General features: G+C 36.5%; 1 protein-coding gene and 2 non-coding genes across 5 annotated transcripts; all 3 read right to left on the bottom strand.

The window, feature by feature from the left end:
* Positions 1-1,304: 1,304 nt before the first annotated feature.
* Positions 1,305-8,775, bottom strand: LOC136211112 (calcium-dependent protein kinase 1). 3 transcript variants are annotated; one of them, XM_066002653.1, is made up of 11 exons: positions 8,679-8,775; positions 8,258-8,593; positions 7,866-8,152; positions 6,661-6,804; positions 6,148-6,300; positions 4,796-4,911; positions 3,077-3,244; positions 2,000-2,127; positions 1,815-1,914; positions 1,620-1,743; positions 1,305-1,536 (listed from the first exon to the last, which is right to left on the bottom strand). In XM_066002653.1, the coding sequence occupies exons 2-10, from the start codon at positions 8,455-8,457 to the stop codon at positions 1,654-1,656; spliced, it is 1,386 nt and encodes a 461-aa protein (XP_065858725.1). In that variant the 5' UTR covers positions 8,458-8,593; positions 8,679-8,775; the 3' UTR covers positions 1,305-1,536; positions 1,620-1,653. The 3 variants fall into 3 exon arrangements, with proteins under 3 accessions (XP_065858725.1, XP_065858723.1, XP_065858724.1); XM_066002651.1 differs by lacking the exon at positions 8,679-8,775 and having other exon boundaries at positions 8,258-8,672; XM_066002652.1 differs by lacking the exon at positions 8,679-8,775 and having other exon boundaries at positions 1,305-1,548; positions 8,258-8,672.
* Positions 8,776-15,469: 6,694 nt separating this feature from the next.
* Positions 15,470-15,541, bottom strand: TRNAG-UCC (transfer RNA glycine (anticodon UCC)). Its single transcript has one exon. It is a non-coding gene; the product is annotated as a tRNA-Gly (tRNA).
* A 4,644-nt stretch (positions 15,542-20,185) lies between these two features.
* Positions 20,186-20,257, bottom strand: TRNAG-UCC (transfer RNA glycine (anticodon UCC)). Its single transcript has one exon. It is a non-coding gene; the product is annotated as a tRNA-Gly (tRNA).
* Between the last annotated feature and the right edge of the window lie 806 nt (positions 20,258-21,063).

Raw genomic sequence — 21,063 nt, forward strand, 5'->3', positions numbered from 1 at the left:
TGAAGAAAAAAATACATTTTGATGTAACAAGAATGATGAAATGGATTATACATGGTCTTAATGTGCTTAGGAAAAGCATAATTCTCATCTTTAAAATAACTATTCCGATTTCGAGTGAATTTTGCTGGTGGTAGAGTTATAATCGAACCGAACCGAATCGAGATTTAACCTACTCATACTTAGTTGGGCGGAAAGTCGACAAACTCAAACTCAAGCTGAACTACTTACGAGTTTGTTTACAAGCTTTGCTTGCGAACATCTCATTAATTCTGCTCATGAACTTCATTTGCGAGCTGCTCTTTAATTATGAGCATTTGGAATTTGTTTAACACAAAACTACATAATTTTAAAACCTACAAAGTAACGTTGTTTTGCATTTCTCCTTTATAGAAATATTTTTATTAAAAAAATAATTGAACCAAGTTTGCTCACGAGCGTGTCCATGAACATTCTAATCGAGCTTGTTAATTCTGCTCATGAACTTCACTTTCCAACTAATAATCAATTATGAGCATTTGCTTAACACAAAACTACGTAATTTTAGAACCTACAAAACAACGTTGTTTTACATTTTCCCTTCACAGAAATATTATTATTAAAAAAATAACTAAACAAAGTTTGCCTACGAGCGTATTCATGAACATTATAATCGAGCTTGTCCACAAAGTTATTTATGAACATATAACCGATACTGCTCGCGGCCTTTCAAATCGAGTTTTGTTCTACTCTAGTTCAACTCGTTTATAGATCGAGCCAAACACGGTAGAGCTTTCATCGAACCGAACACCGAGCCGATCATGATAAACGCATCTAGGGATGTAAACGGGACGAGACAGGACATGGAATGTATTTACCATTCCCTTTCCTCATCCCCATCCCCGCGAGTTAGACGGTGACAGATTTTTCCCATCCCCATCCAGCAGGGATCTCCATTCCCCGTTTACCTATGTTCCAAAAACGTTTTTCCCATTCCCCACGAGGAATCACCTTTTAAGTTTAAAAAAAATTAGTAAAACCTAAAACTTTTAAAAAACAGTAGCTAATAATACCAACCATCAACAATCATTCTCAGTTATCACGAGGAATAGTCGAGAGATCGAGGGTTAACGGGGTAGGGGCGGGGATACCTTTCTCCATCCCCACCCTATCCCCGCCACGTGGGACAAAACTATCCCCATCCCCGTCCCATGAGGATTCTTATCGAAGATTCCCCATCCCCGTCAGGGTGGGTCACCAACAGAGACGGAGAATCCCTCCCCCCATTTACATCCCTAAACGCAGCATATAAATAAAGCTTACACATATACTGTATGACTACTTTTCCATTGATAGATTAAGCAGGAATCGACATAACATGGTGAAGATGATAAACGAAAAAAATAGCTATAAACATAGGTAGTTAGTACAATAACTGAATTCAAATTCATCAATGCACACAGCTTCATGTGTAAAGATATGAGACATTCCAAGCTCTGTTTCTCCGTGCAACGAGCGAGCATCGCGGATTACGGAAGATGTCAGTACTCGCCGCACGATCTGCAGCCGCAGCTAAAGTGGTAAAATGGATCTTAATTGCAATATAAAACCAACAAACTGAAAAACTGAAAACCCAGTCTTACTATTTATTAAAGCCTCACAGAATGCGCGAGTCTTTTAGGTTTGTTTACGCCGTCTATTTGGCGCGAAGTCCGGGTTGCCTTTTCTCATCATGGTTGTAAACTCTTCATAGTTAATTCTTCCATCCTGCAAGAAAGAACAGGAATGTATTATACCCAATTGAAAACAAGAAAACACGGGCCAGAGGCAATATATACGTTGTCAGTGTCGACTTCAGCGATGATCTCCTTTATTGTTTTAGCGTCGCCCAGATTATGCTTTGTAAGGGCCTCCTCCAACTCTTCCACAGTGATGTACCTAAAATGAGAAACAAGAAAGAATAAACTGACAGAAAGGTAGGAGAAACATATTTCTAATAGCAGCGATGAACGACAGAGATTACCCGCTCTTGTCCCCGTCGAAATATTCGAAGGCCGTAAATAAGTGGTCCTCTTTTTCAATCCTATTCAAATGCATAGTAGCTGTTATGAACTCAATATAATCAATTGTTCCATTTCCATCCACATCAGCCTGAAAAAAAAACCAGTCAAGTATATCATTTCAGCGGGGGGAAGTTATCGAAAGCATCGAATTATAATGGATTACTAATTTCCATTTTGCAGAAGTCATATATATCGGGATGGGGCAAGCAAAGTCCGGACAGATGGTTTAGTCATAAAACCTATGTTGCACGGACACTTCTAGTTAGTAGCGTTTCTGCGTTTCGTGTCCGTGTCCATTTTTGTTTGTAGGCTATTTTATGAAGGTTACGTTTTAGAAATAATGTTTTCCGTATCCGTGCAACATAGCATAAAACTGAAAAAGCAGGTAACATCAAGTTATTTTAAAGAACAGGATTACTAGTCAAATCTTTACTCGTCAGAGATGAGCGCCAATTCTTGATCCTACTGACATCCTTTTTCTAAATCCTAGTTGAACAGGATTATTGAGATGAAGGATGAATGAGTTCCGAGATTTCTATATGTATTTCGGGTACATTTGAAAGTTTGAAGCTATGATGCACGGAATCTGATGACAAGCGTTTCACCGGTTCCGTCAGATGTGGGAAACGGAAACTCTCGGAAACTGATACAAAACGTTTCCGTAATTACCCAAAATATGAAACCCGTTTCTCAGTTTTTAAATGGTTTCCTCTGCCTATTCAGTACTTCCTATTTGACTGGTAATCCCTTCCTTGTCTCCTTCAATTTAAGAACTTCCCTATATTTCTTTCTCCTATAATCCTTATCTCTCAAATATCGATTGAGTTTGGACTTTTTTTCATCTTGTTCTTGTCTTTTTAAATATATTATTATATTTTTAACATTTATAAATATGCCCCTATATTTTTAATATTTACACGTTTTTGTTTCCTATGTTTTTTAGAAGTTACGTTTCTCGGTATGTTTTTGTTTCCGTGCAACATAGGTTTGAAGTATTCAACAAAACACAGTAATGGTGACAAGATTATAGATCTTACCGCTTCCAGTAACTGTTCGACTTCAGCTTCGGTGAGCTTGGTGCCTAGTTGTGGAATACCGACTTTCAACTCTTCAAGAGTGACAGTTCCACTGTTATCCGTGTCCATAGATTTGAACATCTCCTTCAAGCCCATAATTTCCTCCTCAGACAGATTTTCTGCAATTACCTGGAAATAAAGGAAAAGAAAGTCACTATAATGTCATTTACAGCTATCATGATATGTTTGAGCTTGATCAGGATTTTCGTGCTTACTCGAACAAAAAGAACGCCTAAAGATACAGTAAAATACATTTAAGGCCCTTAAAATTAAGTGCTACCAACATAAAAATCTTTGAACTTTACCTACTCTAATACTATTAAACGCCATTTATTGACATAAAAAACTTTGAACTTTACATACCAAATCAACAAAAATCCATAAAAAAAAAAGGATTGGACATGTTTCTATCATTGACTCTTTTTTTAGGGTAAATTACACCCATGGCGACTAAACTTCAAAATGTAACGTAATAGTTACTCAACTTTACACTTTTTAACATTATGGCCACTAAGATGACTTCAAAATAAAAAAATTCCAAGAATTGATGATATTATGAGAAACTTTAATTCTTGAACTTTTTCATTATAAGGTCATTTAAATGTTGTTTGGTTAGGAGAGAGAAAGTGAATGTTTAGAGAGAGAACTCTAGAAATGGTGATTTTGGGAAATAAAAAATGTGGTTTCTTTCATAGTAAATGTGGTTCTAAACAACTTTAATTCTTGGACATTTCCATTTTGAGGTAGTCAAAGGTCGTTTTTAGGCGTTAATTGAAGTTTAGTGGCCATAATGTTAGAAAGTGTAAATTTGGGTGCCTTTTATGTTATGTTTTGAAGTTTAGTGGTCGTACCGTGAAAATGAATGAAGTTCAATGGCCATGGGTGTAATTTACCTTTTTTTAATCCATGTCACTAAAAATTATGGTTCAAATATCTACTATACCCTTATTTCGTATTTTGGGTTGATTTGGACTTTAATGTTACAAAATGTAAAGGTCAAGCACTTTTATGACAAGAAATGAAGGTTAGGAGCCATTAATGTTATAGGGCTATAGTTCAGGGTTAATGCGTGTAATTACCCCATTAAAGTCTATATGTTTTGTTTCATTTACGTTAATTCCTTTCTTAATTTTCCTGCTTTAAAATGATGTTCATTCATATTAGGGTAAATAATTTATTAGTCTCTATGTTTTACCTAAAAGAGGGCGAGCCTTGGCGCAACGCTAAAACGTTGTTGCCGTGTGACCAGAGGTCACGGGTTCGAGTCTTAGGAGCGGCCTCTTGCCAATTAAATTGGCAAGGGAAGGCTTGCCCCCAATACACCCTTGTGGTGGGACCCCTCCCCGGACCCTCGCTCAGCGGGGACGCGTAATGCGACCGGGCCGCCCTTTTTTTTTATGTTTTACCTAAAAGACTGTTTAGTCCTCGTATTTTAATAATACACTATTTAGTCCTTTTATTTTAATAATACACTATTTAGTCCTTAAGATTTGTTCTATTTAACAGTTTAGTCCTTGAATATTTGAATTATTAAATAGTTTAGTCCCTCCCACTATAAGGGACACTCAAAGGGACTAACTGTTGAAAACAGTGTGTCAAGTAAAAATGTAAGGACTAATAAATTATTTACCCTTCATATTATAATAATAATAACATGAGCACTAAGGAAAAACATCTCACCTTCAAAGCTACTTTTTTAAGTTTGTTCATTGCTCTGAATTGTTTCATTCTACTCATAACACCGACGTCAATCGGCTTATCAGAAGCTTCACCGTCTTCTCGAATCCATGGATGCTCTGCAATGCATTTTCAGTCTTGTCAAGCCACATTCTTCATTTACCAAAGTCAATTCAGTAAGATTATAGATAAGAGAAACTCAAATAGTGATAAAAGGAAAATGCTCAAGATCGTAACATTTTGACAGTTCTCAACATCGACCAATGCGAGAAGCCAAACACATTTTGTTCGTTGCACAAGCATGAACTAGCCATATGATGCTGGTTGAAGACATGGATACATCACCAATACCATGTGTAGAATGGCTTGCTAGCTTTATCGAACTGTGACACTAAAGGGTACACATCTCGGGTAACCAGTCCATTAACAAAAAAATTATCAATCCAATAACAAGTTCATTAGAATTGGTTAACCTATTACTCTGGTCTAGTTTTGGTTAACTGTTCTTGACTTCTCATAAAAAAAACGATCTATAATTATTCACTTTAAAATTAATAAATAATTATTTAAATATTAAAAGTGGTGAAGCTCTTAGTCTAGTGATTGAGAGCATACCTATGACTAGGGAGGTCATGGGTTCGAATCACATCCGATGGGGTGGAGATTTTTCTTTCTTCTTTAATGTAAGCGCATTAAAATATTTTCCAGATTTTCCGGTATTTGTTTGCACAGAAAAATTTATGAAGAAAGTGAGTTTTCCTAAGTTTTTGGAACCCTACTCCATTCTTTCTTGCCCTTTTGAAAACTATAATCACTCACTACTTCTTCCCGCTTTCCAATGTTGTAGCCAAACACCGGAAAATATTTTATTTTCCAGGACAAAATTTTCCCTTGCCCAATATTTTCCAACAAACAAACAAAGCCTTATTCAAATAAAATTTGAAATTTTTCAATATTTTTAACTTAAAAATTAAATATAAATATGCATATTTATATATGGATTATTAAAATTCTACACATATATATAGTCAGTTAATTTTTCGGCTTCGGTTAACTATCCGTTTTTTAAATGAAAAAACATTGACTAGTCTATCAGGTTCAGTTAACCTATTTCTCAAGGGGTTTCAGTGTCGAAATCAGTTTTTCGGTTAGTTTGTGGGCCTACTATTCACCAAACACATGATCCTAAATACTAGAAGACTAGGGAACATATTTCTTGCATGCAATTTTCTTTTTTTTTTCTGGAACCAAAACTAAGGTGAAAATTGCATAGAAGGTTCAGTATGTTGAAAACCTCCAAGCGAACACTTTTCAGAACTCCTCTCTAGACAACTTCTACCCAAAATAAAACTTACCTAGGACTTGAGCAGCAGTCAGTCGCTCCTTAGGATCAGACTTCAGCATCTTCTTCACAAGATCTTTAGCACTGGTGGATAGTGAAGGCCATGGGTCTGAAGCAAAATCAATATGTCCTCGGAGAACAGCATCAAAGATTCCCCTTTCAGTCTCTGCATATGCACAAGAACCAAAACAAAACAAAGTGAGACGAGATGTGTGACCATTGAGCATATTATTTATATTATTTAGGGCCCTTTTGGCTCTCCATTCTGACGTTTTACACCAAACAGTAGATATAAAGTGTTTGGTAAGAATTGAGAAACAGTTAGCGATAGCTATTTTGGAAAGAAAATCAGCTAATACTACCAGCAGCAACAGTTGAATCAAGCGGAAACTTAATTTATGATCGAAAAAAGTCCGGGTATAATACCCTATAAAAGGTTGGCACTTCTTCAAATATATTTAAAGGACTATCATTATCATCAATAATATTTATATTTAATCCTCAAATAAGTGAAAAATAAACCTACCTCCCCAAAATGGTGGGACTCCGCTTAGAAGAATATACAGTACGACCCCAGCACTCCAAACGTCGCATTCAGCTCCATATTTTCGACGTAATACTTCAGGAGCAACATAGTATGCACTTCCAACAAGATCCTTAAAAACATCACCTGTAATCACATGTAGACCATTGAGTTCAAGATCACCAGTATCTTAGAAAATGACAGTAGTATTTCTTCTTCGTGTTATATATATATATAGAGAGAGAGAGAGAGAGGGAAACACCTCAAGTTCACAATCCAAAGAAGGCTCTATACGAACAAGTCAAACAACACCAAAAAATTGAGGAACTCTTAAAGAACTTAACATGACAGCGAACTCCAATTAAAATTCCACACCTCAAACTAAATTAAAGGAACGTTAGTGAGAGTAAAATTTGCTATAAATGTTTGTTTTTCTAATACTAATGTTCAAGGAAGAGGTAAAATTAACATAGTATCTTTTTTCTCTCTCTCTGGCAGAGTGTTGTCTAGATTTACTAGATTAGGTGCTATTTGAGTCGTGCATTTTAGCATCATCATCATGCACGGATAGAGGGAGAAGACAAGTATGGTTAGAAATAAAGGTGTCAAAATGTCGTGTCATAATCACATAATCTTGTTAGTACGTGATCTGTATATTCTACATAATTATATATGATATAAAATAAAACCAACCAAAATGATAATCGTATCAAGATGGTTGTTTATGTAAGATGGTTGTTTATGTAAACAATGTTGTCGTGTCAGAAATGGAAAGTCCTACTTAGAAATGGCCTTAGAATCAAATGAAACGAAGGAAAGAACCAAATCACATGCAGGTGGATATCAAGATGGTTGTTTATGTAAATCGTGTTGTCGTGTAAGAAATCAAAAGTCCTACTTAGAAATGGCACTAGAACCAAATCAAACAAAGGAAAGAACCAAATCACATGAACTTTGAATGAAAACTACAGATTCTCCATAGAACCATCAAGCAGAATAAAAACAAGTGTATATCTATCAAATAAAATTTTCTGCTATATTCTAATTAATCATAGTTTCAATCAGAAACTTCATGAACAAATTCATCTATTGATTTTTCATAGCAGATTTGGCTCATAAAACAACTCAACTGTATCATTGTCAATGTTTTTCTAATTCTGAAATAAAATTTAATCCTACTTTCAAGTTTCAAAGTTCAGCAATTATACCTGTCTTGAAAAACACAGAGAGGCCAAAATCAGTAGCCTTCAGAGGAGAACTTTCATCAGTATTCAACATAAGGAAGTTTTCCGGCTTCAAATCTCTGTGCATAACTCCCATTGAATGACAATCACGCACAACAGTCACCATCTGCCTACACAGATCAGCCGCTGCCCTTTCTGAATAATGCCCTTTCGCAATAATCCGATCAAACAACTCTCCTCCGGCACAGAGCTCCATAATCAGATTCACCGATTGCTTATCCTCATAAGCTCCCTTCAGCTCTACAATATTCCTATTACATTTACCCCCAAAAATACAGAGAACACCAAAATCAAAATTGCACTTATCTTACACCCAAAATACATATCAATTTCACTAAATTAATTAGATTACTGACCTGTAGCCGGTGAGATGGTGCATGATCTGAACCTCACGGCGGATATCCTCCAGGTCTTCCTTGTGAACGAGTCTCCGAGTAGCGATTGATTTGCAGGCGAATTGCTGTTTAGTCTCCTTATGAGTAACAAGATAAGTTACACCAAACTGACCGCGACCTAATTCACGGCCGAAACTGTAGCTGGCCTTGACGTCCTCCATCGGACGACCGAGGACACGTCCGACGCCATTCAAAGAATGTGCTGGAGCATGATGAGAGTGAGCAGAGGCGCCGGAGGAGTGGACTTTGATTCCTTTGGAAGATTTGTGGCCGTCATCGGAGGTGGAAGGAGCGCCGCTGCATTTACCCATTGAGCTTGGTCAAAAGGGAGTGGAGGAGAGAGAGAAGAGTGATAAATGAAATGTAAAATTTGAAAAATAACCGTATTTTCCGGCGGTATGTCCGACTATAGCTTGTTGAATTACTCCGGTATAGTACTAAAATAGGATTTTTAGGGTGTATCTATTTTTAAACCATGTTTGTTGCTACTTGTTTGATCAAGTTTGTTGTTAATTTTATCTTAATTTATTCTATCTTTAATAATTTGTATTCATTACACATCACTTTTGACTTTTACTTTGGATTCCTATTAATAATATAGGCAATTTGCTTTATAAAATAAGCTTAAGTTAAGTTGATGTGATGTGATACAATCAGAACTGAGGTTGACGTGTCATTTAGTGTTTGAAATAAAATAAAAAAAGAATTAAGGAGGGGTCGGAGACCAGTGCGAATCAATCAAGGTTTTTCAAGAAAAGTAGCACTTTTGTGTCAGTGAAGAGAAAAGTGACAGAGTAGTATTTAAAGTTTAAGTGAGTAGAGAAAATGAATTTTGTGTCGTTTAGTGTAATGTGTATCTTGTATTTATAAAAAAATTAAGGTGTGTGCCCTGAATCAGGGTGGAGATCCATGTGGCAACCGATCAATGGTGAAAGTATGCTGACAACTAGAAACGGTTGTAATGGTAAAGCATGTGATTCTGCTAAACACGTTGCTAGCACGAGTGATCCCAAAGCGCCTAGTGCAGGAAAGGCACCTAGTGGGGATGTAAGGCCATTTAAGGCGCCCCTAGGGACAATAACCCCTATGCAAGACCGGCTCCATTTAAGTGTTTTGATGCAACGAGTCGGGTCACCGATCTAATGAGTGCCCCAAATGAAGAAGCACCAACATGGTTGAGTGGTATGATGAAGAAGATAAGTATGATGATGTGAGGGGGATGTATGTTTGTGATCCGATAGATGGTAAGGATGATGGGGAGTATGATGGTGGTCGGGCCATACATGTAGTGAGGAGGCTTTTGGTCTCGAGTAAAGTAGAGGCGGACCAAAGGCACCAATTGTACCGAACCCGATGTCTAGTGCAAGGGGTGAAGTGCAATGTGATCATTGATAGCAGCAGTCAAGAGAACATTATTAGCGACACCGCAACCAAGAGATTCGGATTGACTATTGAGGCGCACCCTAGTCCGTATAGTGTGGGGTGGATCAAGAACGTGGGAGAGATGAAAGTCACTCAAAGGTGTAGGGTACCTCTCGAGATTAGCGAGTACCGAGATGAGGTCTATTGTGACATTATAGAGATGGATGCTTACCACCTACTCTTGGGACGTCATTGGCAATTTGATAGGGACGCTACCCATGCCGGGAGGAAGAATACCTATTGGTTTGTGAAGGATAGGGTTCGGTATGTGCTCACACCTCTTGTAGGAGAGCCTAAAACCAAAGGGAAATCTACCTTGATCGTTTGCCCAACTCACAAGGCATTTATTAACGAGTGTGAGGAAAGTCAACGGTCTATGTAGTGATGGTGAAATCTAGCACACCGTCGGATGGGATAGGAAGTGAAGACGGAGAGGTTTCGGAAGACGTGAGAAGATTGCTTGATGAATTCTGAGATGTGTTTCCGGAGGAGCTACCATATATGTTACCACCTCTACGGGACATTCAACACCACATTGACCTTGTGCCGGGAGCTAGTTTGCCTAGTCTCCCTCATTACCGGATGAGTCCCAAGGAGAGTGAGGTTATGAAAGAAAATGTGGAGGAGTTAATAAACATGGGGTATGTTAGAGAGAGTAGGAGCCCATGTGCGATTCCGGCATTATTGACACCAAAGAAAGACGGTTCATGAAGGATGTGTGTAGATAGTCAAGCCATCCACAAGATCACCATACGGTACAAGTTCCCGATTCCCCGACTTGATGATATGCTTGACCAATTAAGTGGGTCTAAAGTCTTTTCGAAGATTGACTTGAGGAGTGGATACCACCAAATCCGAATTAAGGTGGGAGATGAGTGGAAGACGGCGTTTAAGATGTGTGCTGGGTTGTATGAGTGGCTAGTGATGCCGTTTGGGATGACCAATGCACCGAGTACTTTTATGAGGTTGATGAACCAAGTCTTGCGTCCGGTGATTGGGAAGTTGGTAGTGGTCTACTTCGATGATATCCTCATTCATAGTAAGACATTGGAAGAACATGTAGAGCACTTGAGGTCCGTCTTAGTATTACTCCGGGAGAATCAACTCTTTGCCAACACTAAGAAGTGTGATTTTGTGATGGAAAGTTTGGTGTTTCTCGGGTATGTGGTAAGTGGGAATGGAATCCGGGTTGATGAAGAGAAAGTGAGGGCTATTCGGGAGTGGCCGACTCTGAAGACCGTGGGGGACATTAGAAGCTTTCATGGGTTAGCCACTTTCTATAGACGATTCATCTGGAATTTCAGCGCTATTGTTGCACCTATGACCGAGTGTTTGAAGAATGGGAGAGGATTCAAGTGGGAAGATGAGCAATAGAGTAGTTTTGCATTGATAAAGGAAAAGCTAAGCACCGCTCCGGTTTAAGCGTTTCCAGATTTTGACAAGCTCTTCGAAGTAGAATGTGATGCAAGTGGAGTAGGAGTTGGGGGAGTGTTGATGCAAGAGAGGCGGCCCATCGCTTATTTCAGTGAGAAGTTTGTGTGAATCACGGAAAAGTGGGCCACCTACGATAAGGAGTTTTATGCGGTAGTACGGGCTCTCAAGATATGGGAGCACTATCTCATTGGGAAGGAGTTCATGTTGTATACCGACCACCAAGCCCTCAAATACTTGGGAAGCCAAAAATAACTCCGGAGCTCCATGCATGCTAGACGGTCCGCTTTTATGGACAAGTTCCCCTATAAGCTTCTCCACAAAGCGGGTCAACAAAACAAGGTGGCGGATGCCTTGAGCTGAAGGGTAGCACTCCTAAAAACCGTAGCCTTGGAGTTAGTGGATTTTGAGCACATCAAAGTGTTGGTCCCGTGTTATGTAATAGAATTAGTTCCAAGGGGGGTTAGGAACTAATGTAACTTTTTCGCTTAATTATGCTGACTTAATTTAATTCTTTAAATAACTTTACTCAGTTTTGGTCAACAAGACTGAGCGTGATGTAAGACAGCTTTAGTCAGAGGCTGACTAGAACTGTTTCACTTGTGAGTTGGGAAATGACACTTAAGGTCAGCTTCCAACTCATCACTCTGATTACTCAGCGTCGGCTTATACAAATTATATACTGAGTAATTTAAGCAAGAAACACATACATATATATCAAGAGAAGGGTTAGAGATTACTCAGCAGTCTTATCCTGGTTCGGCCTCACCGCCTACGTCCAGTCTCCAGAATCCTTCCGGGCTTTTTTAATCCACTACTGAGCTCTTTAAAGGTAGAGCACAACCGTTTACAAAGCAATTGAGTATGCAAGAGTACCGTCCTCTATTCGTCTACTCAATCCTACTGAGCGCTATAACTGAACACTCAGATTTTCTTTACCGCTGAGTACTAAAACCGAGTACTCAACTTCATTCTCTCAACCTTTACAATTGATACAAGATTTGTTCTCTCTAAACAAAGAACACTTTAGATGAATACAAATTCACTCTAGACTTTTACACAAAGATTGGATTTGGGTGCAAGAACTTGCTTTTTCTATTTAGACAGCTTCTATTTTGAATTTTCACTCTTGTGAAGATTTGCTTTTCTATCTGTGCTTTCTTGTATTTCGGCAAAGGATCCAAGTGATGAACTTGTCCTTTTATAGCAATTTCTGAGGATCTAATGATTTAAATTCGGACATATCCGTTGAATTCAAATGGTCTTCTTTCGTCATTGATAGGTCAGCATTCAGAATCGCAGGCCAATCCTGTCGTCTGAATTTAGCAGGCGCCAGGCTTGCCAGTTTCGTCTTCTTGCGCCAGGTTTCGTTTTCTAGCGCCAGGTTTATCTTCTTGCCAAACGCCAGGTGATCCATGCGTCTCGAAAAGGTCTCTTGGCGTAATTCCGAGGCTTCAGAATTGGTGTAGACCTTTGTCGGGTTTTGTCTTCTAGTCAACGGATCATTGGTGCTGTCCTGACGAATACTCAGCTTGATTTGTTTGATGTTGCCTTTAAGATCTTCTTTGACGGGGCTGAGTTATGTTCTACTCAGCTTCTTCGGTCGGCTTCGCCTTCAAGCGTTTGTTCTGAAGAAGACTTTTCTTTTATGATGCTGAGTTGTGTTCTACTCAGCTTCTATGACTTATGCTGACTTCGTTCTGTCTTACTTTTTATTCCTGTTCTCATTTATTAATATACTCAACATTGAACAAACATATTAGTACAATTAAATCAAAGCACTTAAATTTAATTGTCTTGATCATGGGATTAACTTAAATCATTTTGTCAAATCAAAATCATGTGGAAAGGTGTTTCAACACAAAGGGGAGTACGATGAAGATCTGGACTTTGGAAGTAAGTGGGAGAAATGTAGAAACGGCACCGAGGGAGGCGAGTATCAGTTAGTTGATGGGTTCCTCATGAGGGAAAACCAGTTGTGCCTTCCGAGTACGTCCATACGAGAAAGAGTAGTTCGGGAACTACATGGAGGGGTGTTAGGATGCCACTTTGGTAGAGATAAGACCTTTGAAGCAGTTGGCTCCCGTTACTTTTGGCCGAGGACGACGAGAGATGTGGCATACATCGTGGAGCGATGTGAGAATTGCCAAACCTCCAAAGGACATGCTACTAATGTCGGGTTACCTATGCACTTACCGATTTTGGAAACCATTTGGGAGGATCTCTCAATGGACTTTGTGTTGGGGTTACCGAGGACTCAGCGTGGTATGGATTCTATTTTCATGGTGGAGGACAGATTCTCGAAAATGGCCCATTTCATCCCGTGTCGAAAGACTAATAATGTCACTGCCATTGCTAAGCTTTTATTCCGTGAGGTGGTAAGATTACATGGGGTTTCGAAAAGCATAGTGTCAGATCAGGATACGAAGTTCGTTAGCCACTTTTGGCGGACCCTTTGGGCTATCCTCGGAACCACTTTGAAGTTTAGTACCATGGCTCACCCACAAACGGATGGGCAAACCGAAGCGGTAAACCGGACTTTGGGAAATCTGTTGAGAAGCAAGTGCCAGGACAAACCCAAGATGTGGGATTATGTGATTGCACAAGCAGAGTTTGCTTACAACTCCGTCGTGAGTTCTACCACCGGAAAGACCCCTTTCGAGGTCGTGTATACCAAGGCTCCCAACCATTCACTTGACTTGGGGGAGATCCCAAAGGGAGAGAAGAAGAGTATAGCCGCCCACAATTTGGCCAACAATTACCATCAGATGCACCAAGAAGTTCGACATAGCATTGTAGAGAAAAATAACAAGATCAATGCCAAAGTTGATGAGCACTGGAGAGATGTGCAGTTTGAGGTTGGGGATGAGGTGATGGTGTACTTGGGAAAGGAGCGACTCGTGCATGCCACAGGTAGCAAGTTGAAGCTGAGGAAATATGGTCTGTACCGAGTCGCCAAGAAAATTAGTGCCAACGTGTATCAACTAATCCTTCCTAATTAGCTTGGGAAGATGTCACCTTCTTTTAATGTGCATGATCTAAGCTTGTGGAGGCCGGATGGGACGTTGCCAACCAAGGCATTCGAGATGGGGTCCAACTCTTTCTAAGAAGGGGAGAATGATGAGGACATCCCTTCCCTAAGCACGAGTCCGGAGCCGAGAGACGAGACTGACGGAGAGTCATCCGAGAACAGCGGAATCCAAGGCGGCCAGCAGCGCACGCGAGGCGTGCTCACTAAGACACAAGGCGTAAAGAGCCCCATTTCCGAAGGGATGTCCAGGAGCTCATGCACGCGGGGCGTGCCTCCCTATGTGCGGAGCGTGGAACCTGCGTCCGAAGAGAATCCTGTCTAGGAGGTCAAGTATGCGGGGCGTACTCCCAGGGACGCCACGCGTGAAACCCACCAGCGGGAACTCCCAAGTCCAAGAGCTCAAACACGCGAGGCGTGAGGCAGACGACGCGGGGCGTGCTCGAGTGGAGAAGACTTCTTCACCAAGTTCTTGTTGTTGGGGACCATTTCTGCCTCATATGAATTTACTGTTTTGCCACCACTCTTTATTTTTTGAACTACCCTTATTACTTTCCTCCCCATTTTGGCCCTATCCATGATACTAGGTTTGAAACCCTACTTGAGGGCTTTGGGGTCTTTTCCCTCTTATTTTGATGGAGTATATAAGCTCCTTAATTTGTAATGTTCTACAACTTTCGATGAATTAATATTTCAGCCTCCATTGGAGCTAAGGATTTTCCTTGTTTGGGTTCTTTCCAACCTTCATGTTTAGCTTGAGAAGATAGTAATCTTTGTGAGTTTACGATTAAAACTCTCAGTCGACTTTAATCTACATCAAGTTATGCTGCTAAACAGACATGTGCTCTTGTTTCTAGACCATGTATATTTTTTTATTACAGAATTCTTAAAGCTAAATATTTCCCGAGTTATATGATTTTTGATTCGTATATTATCCCTCTATTTTGTTAAATGATATATTTGATTTTTTTTATTTTTTAATTGCAAATAGATAGAAAAGTAATGAGCCATCACTTTTTTTTTTCAAGGGAGAGCCATCATTATTTGTCACACATAAAATGTACAAAATTGAAAAGTATTAACAATAGTCATGAAAAGGTCAAAGAAACTTCCTTAAAAAAAATCAAAGAAATCATATCCAAACTTTTCTAATTAATTATTATTACCGATTATATGTAGGGTCCACACAATATAATCATTACTCTAAATCCTTTATTTTATTTAATTTTTAGATATATAAATTCCTGTAATTAAAAACCGCTAAAGAACAAAAAAAAAATTATTTTGAAAGTTGCGTCTGCCGGGAGTCGAACCCGGGTCTATTGCTTGGAAGGCAATTATCCTAACCGTTGGACTACAAACGCTACATGTAATTGGTGTTTATTTACTTTATATAGATAAACACAGTATTTCTGTTAGCAAGCTAAATAAGGTTGTAACTTGATTAATAGGGATAATGTTTTAAAGTGACAATTTAATCTCAAGTAAAAAATAACATTTTTTTAAGTTTGGATTAAGGTGCAAAAATATCTCTAACGTTTATAGTCAAAACACTTTTATCTCTTATGATTAAAATAGTGCAATTTTACCCCTAACGTTGACAGTTAAGAGTAATTTTATACCTAACGTGGACAAGTTGGGTCAATTTGAGAAATAATTCATCAAATTATCTTCTCGGTCATGAATCTTGTCATTTAAACTTCACATGTGCGTCATTTTATCACTCATTACTAACAGATTACAAGTATATGATTAAACGTGGAAAAAAATTCAAAAAAGATTAAAAAGAACGTATTGTATTTTGTACGAGTGGGACAGAAATTTTTTAAATAATTCACCGAATTTAAAAATATCAATCTTCAATACTATTATTAAATCACAAAAAATATGAATTTTTTTTTAGAATCAACAGACATGCAATTGGTATAGAATAAAGAATAAAATACGTGCATTTTATAATAATTTTTGAAATTGCCTAAACTTGTCAACGCTAGAGGTAAAATTACTCTTGGATGCCAACGTTAGAGGTAAAATTACACCATTTAGGGGTAAAATTGCTCTTAGCTATAAATGTTAGAGATATTTTTACACATTATCCCTTTTAGCTTCTATATTTCTGAAATTGTGCAATTATAGCATTGCATATCGAAATTTTAGGAGAAATTGATGTCATTTTACAAAAGTTGAAGCGTCACTTTTCATTACACATTGATGTAATTACATCATTTACAAATGTTGAAGCCAAAATGATACTATTTTGTACCATGATGAGAAATTGACATTTTTTCCAAAAATCTTGAAACTAGTTTGGGTTTGGGTTGATACACGCATGGTCTTCCAAATATTATTAGAAATGGAACGTTAATGCTATAAAATTTAATTTTTTAACATCAAAATCATCTAACTTTATATTTGATTTCTTTTATGGTCTCTTTACCCAAATTCTAGCAATAGTAGTCATCGGAAAAGCTTAGAGTTAGCCTTAACATATGAATGGGCAAATTAGATCGTGCTACTTTGAAATTCAATGGTGTTGGTTTTTCTAGGTTATATTGATGTGAGAAATCGAAAAGAAGAAGAATTAAATTGATTGGCTTGAATTTGGTGAAATGTATATTTTTGGAATTAATATATGAAATTGTACAAATTTAACTCCAACGTTTCTATGTAAAATCAATTTTAGCCCTATCTTATCGAAAATTAGAAAGAACTGGTTTCACTAGTATTTAACTTTCACTGCAGACGTTTCAAATATCAATTATTTCTAAGATATTTAGTGTATTACTAACAAAATTACAAAAAAATCTGTTAAAATACTAAAAACTAAATCTTTTACATATAAGTTAATCACAATTTTTTTCGAACTCTCTGAAAAATTTATTGTGTTATTAATATAGTTAAAAAAACCAACAAAAATATACGAAACTGCTTCAATTTATCGACAAACGTATGTGGAAGGTCCTATGTGATAGTCGAATCAGTATTTTCAAATTTTTGATAACGCATGCTAAAGTTGATCTTACTTGGAAACATTGGAGTTAAATTTACACCATTTCATGCGTTATGGCTAAATCTACACTTCGCTTGAAATGTTAAAGTTAAATTTGACGTTTATCTCAAAAATACACATTTCACTAAATTCAAGCCAAAATTTAATTCAAGCCAAAATTTAATTCATCTTCTTTCGTTGGATTTCTCACATCAATAGAACCTAGCAAGACCAACACCATCGAATTTCAAAGTAGCATGATCTAATTTAAAATATTTACCCAATTGAGTGCGTCTTTTTTAACAATAGCCGGATCGTTATAACTGTTTCAAATATTTTTTTTTATTTTTCGGTGACTGTTATTTATAAAAGGATTATAAGAGAAATAAAATATAAAGTTTAATAATTTTAATATTAAAAAATTAAGTTTCATAGCATTAATGTTCCATTCTGAATGCTGAAGAGACTACGTGCGTGTAATTAACCCAAATATTTTGATAATTTATTCCTAATTAATAACTATTATTAATAACCATCATTTGGATTGTTAAATACTGTTCTCTAATTACTTATCACCGCCCTCATTTTAACGTTTTTGCCTCTTTGTCATTTTTCTCTAAAAAAAATTTTCATTCTCTCTAATTTCTTCTAAAATCACAAACCCGAATAAGCCAGGTGGAAATTCTGTCTGCCTAGGTATATAAAAAAACTCTCTCAAAAAAACAAAATTTCATTTTCGATTTTTTTTTTTTATGAAAAGGGCCAGATTATCCAAATAAAGGCGGTGATAAGTAATTTGGGGACGGTAAATAGCAATACCCACCCTTTATCTCATTTTATTTATCGAAAAATATAAAAATAAACTTTGTGGTTTAACCAATTTGTAAAAAAAATTTACGTGGTTTAAAATATTACAAATAGAGATCTGTATTTTGTATAGTTTACAAACTCAATCATTTCATTAAAAATTATTGTCACGACGACTATTTACCTCAAAATGGAACAATTATAAATTACCGAAAATACAAAGTTTAGATTTGAAAATTAAATAAATCACAAGTATTATTTGGCCATAAAATGGACTCACATATCATTTAACTGTAAATTTCACAAAACACAAATTCATATTTAAAAACTTTTAAACTACCAAAACCGTTTTTCCAAATCAACCAAACCACACAATTTATTCTTTTACTTTCTCTTTTATTTATTAAATTTAAGGATAAGAAAAAAAAAACCCGTTGCTTGGGTTTTGACATTTTGACAACTGCGGTATTTTTTTTATAAAATGATGTTTATAGATTTAAGTATTAACAAAAAAATTATTTTAAACTTAAATTTTTAGTATTACTAATTTCAAAATAATAGTCCACGTCAAACTCGTCGTCTGCTCTCAATCGGTAGAAATTTTCAGTAAAAATAGCGACTTGAAGTTATTTGTAAATCTATAAAAATAGTGAAATAAAAAAGTGATTGGATAAAATTTCCTTCGAATGTAACAATATAACTAATGTGGGATCATCATAGAAAATCAACTTCCAGCACGACCTAGTCTCATAATCTTGGACCGTGAGATCTCCATTGATCTGATGCCCGGTCCCGTTAAACACTAATCAAGTAGACTTAGAATACCAAACCTCAATATGCAGACGTGCATTCAGCTATCAACAGATGACACGTAGCTTAACACGTTCCAAGGCTTATAACCGCCCCTCCCTATTCAATCACAATGTAAATAGAGTAATATCTTTCAAAGTACACTACTTCATTCATTATTCACTGAGCTTAAATTATAGCTTTGATTTGTTGTTGTGTTCATTCTCAAATTGTCCCTTAAAATTGACTTAGGCGTTAGAATGAATTAGCAAGACTCTGTACCCTTATTTGACCATATTTCTATCTTATTTACTAAAGAATCTATGGGATTTAAAGAAATCAATATGTATAGTTTAATGGATACATTGAAAATATATGTAACCCATTGCACTAATTTCTTTTATGGAATGAAATATTTGGTTTTTTTTGGGTCACGATCCATCCTACGGACCGTGACCGGCGCTAGGGATGGGTAAGCTCAAGCTACCGGAACCTGTAGCAAGCCTTAATATTAAATTATATTAGTCTATTCGTATATGCATGAGTAATCTAGCATCCATGCACAAAAATATATGTTTGAAAAACAAATTGATTAAGCGCATAATATATATAAAATTAGAATTGAATACATAAACATATATATGATTTAATACGTATGAATACTCTAATTTTTTTAAAGAAATAATTATATATAGATTATTTAAGTTAAATTAAACAAAAGGCTTAATATATCATTTGTCTCCTGAACTTGTCCAATAAAATTGATTGACCTTTTGAATTTTCAAAATATTCTGATAGCTCTCTTAACTTGCATAAAATGTGCAGTTAGCGCTCTGAACTTGCACAAAATATAATCAATTGATCACTCGGTGTAAAAAAAAAAAGTAAATTAAATGTGGAAGATATATTACACGCATTTTAAAAAAAGTAAAACGACCAAGATCGGATGTATACGGTTTTAATATTAGTGAAGACAAATTTTATAGTTGAATAAGTAATAGCTTCCTTTTTAATCTATTTTTGAATTATGTAATAACATTCTATGATACGTGGAATACATCTTCCCCATTAAGTTTATTTTTTTTACAATCAAGTGATCAATTGGTTACATTTTATGCAAGTTTAAGGATCTAATTGAATATTTTATATAAATTGAGGGGATTGTTGGAACACTTTAAAAATTCAAAAGACCAATCAAACTTTTTAAATAAGTTCAGGGCAAATTATGTATTAAGCCTAAACAAAATTATTTGTCACGAAGAAATAGTCATGAAGAGGTCAAAGAAATCATATCCAAACTTTCTAATTAATTGTTATACGGATGTAGGGTCCACAAAATAGATTTAAACCTTTTTTATTTAATTTTATACCCATAATTTCCTCTAATTAAACCTCCAAAAAAACCCAAAAATTAGGTTGAAATTGCGTCTGCCGGGAGTCGAACCCGGGTCTATTGCTTGGAAGGCAATTATCCTAACCGTTGGACTACAAACGCTGGATGTTTGTTTTACTTATTTATCTTATATAAATTAAAACAACAATGTCTCTGACAGAAAAATAAAGAAGCTTGCAACTTAATTAATAGGGATAAGATATCAATATACACTCAAGTTTTTAGAAAAATGTCAATTTAACCCCAACATACAAAATAATATCATATTAGCCTAAATATTTATATTGTGCAATTATAGTTATAGACAATGGTGGAGGAGACAGTGGGCTGGAAGGGTCCAAGCCCTTTCGGCCTCCGGTACCACCCCTATCATGGATGTTTTTCGGTCCTCCTGACCATTGGAACTATTATAGGTAGTTTCGGTCCTATATTTCCGACAAATTAAGGTTCGTATGGTTAATTAACTCATTGAGTTTGTATTTAATTACAAAATTCACCTTTATTAATATAGGGGTGGTTCCGGCGGTCGGAAGGGCTTGGACCCCTCCTATCATGGATGCTTTTCGGTCCTCCTGATCATTGGAACTATTATGGATAGTTTTGGTTCCATATTCTGATAAATTAAGATTCGCAGTGGTTAATTAACTCGTTGAGTTTGTATTTAATTACAAAATTCAACTTCATTAATATATGATAGGTGATACATTTTCCTAAATTTGATCAAAACGACTCGATCTTAGGCCTTGTTTGATAAAACACTTAATTACTTAAATTAAGATGCTAAACACTTATTTAATTTAAGTGCGTTTGATAACGATTGCTTCTCCGCCACTTAAATTGGTTACTTTAGTTAAAGATCACTTATTTTGATAAGTCAAAATATTTAACTTAACGTCTTAAGTTAAACA

The sequence above is a fragment of the Euphorbia lathyris genome, chromosome 1 (genome assembly GCF_963576675.1).
Source record: "Euphorbia lathyris chromosome 1, ddEupLath1.1, whole genome shotgun sequence".
Lineage (NCBI taxonomy): Eukaryota > Viridiplantae > Streptophyta > Magnoliopsida > Malpighiales > Euphorbiaceae > Euphorbia > Euphorbia lathyris.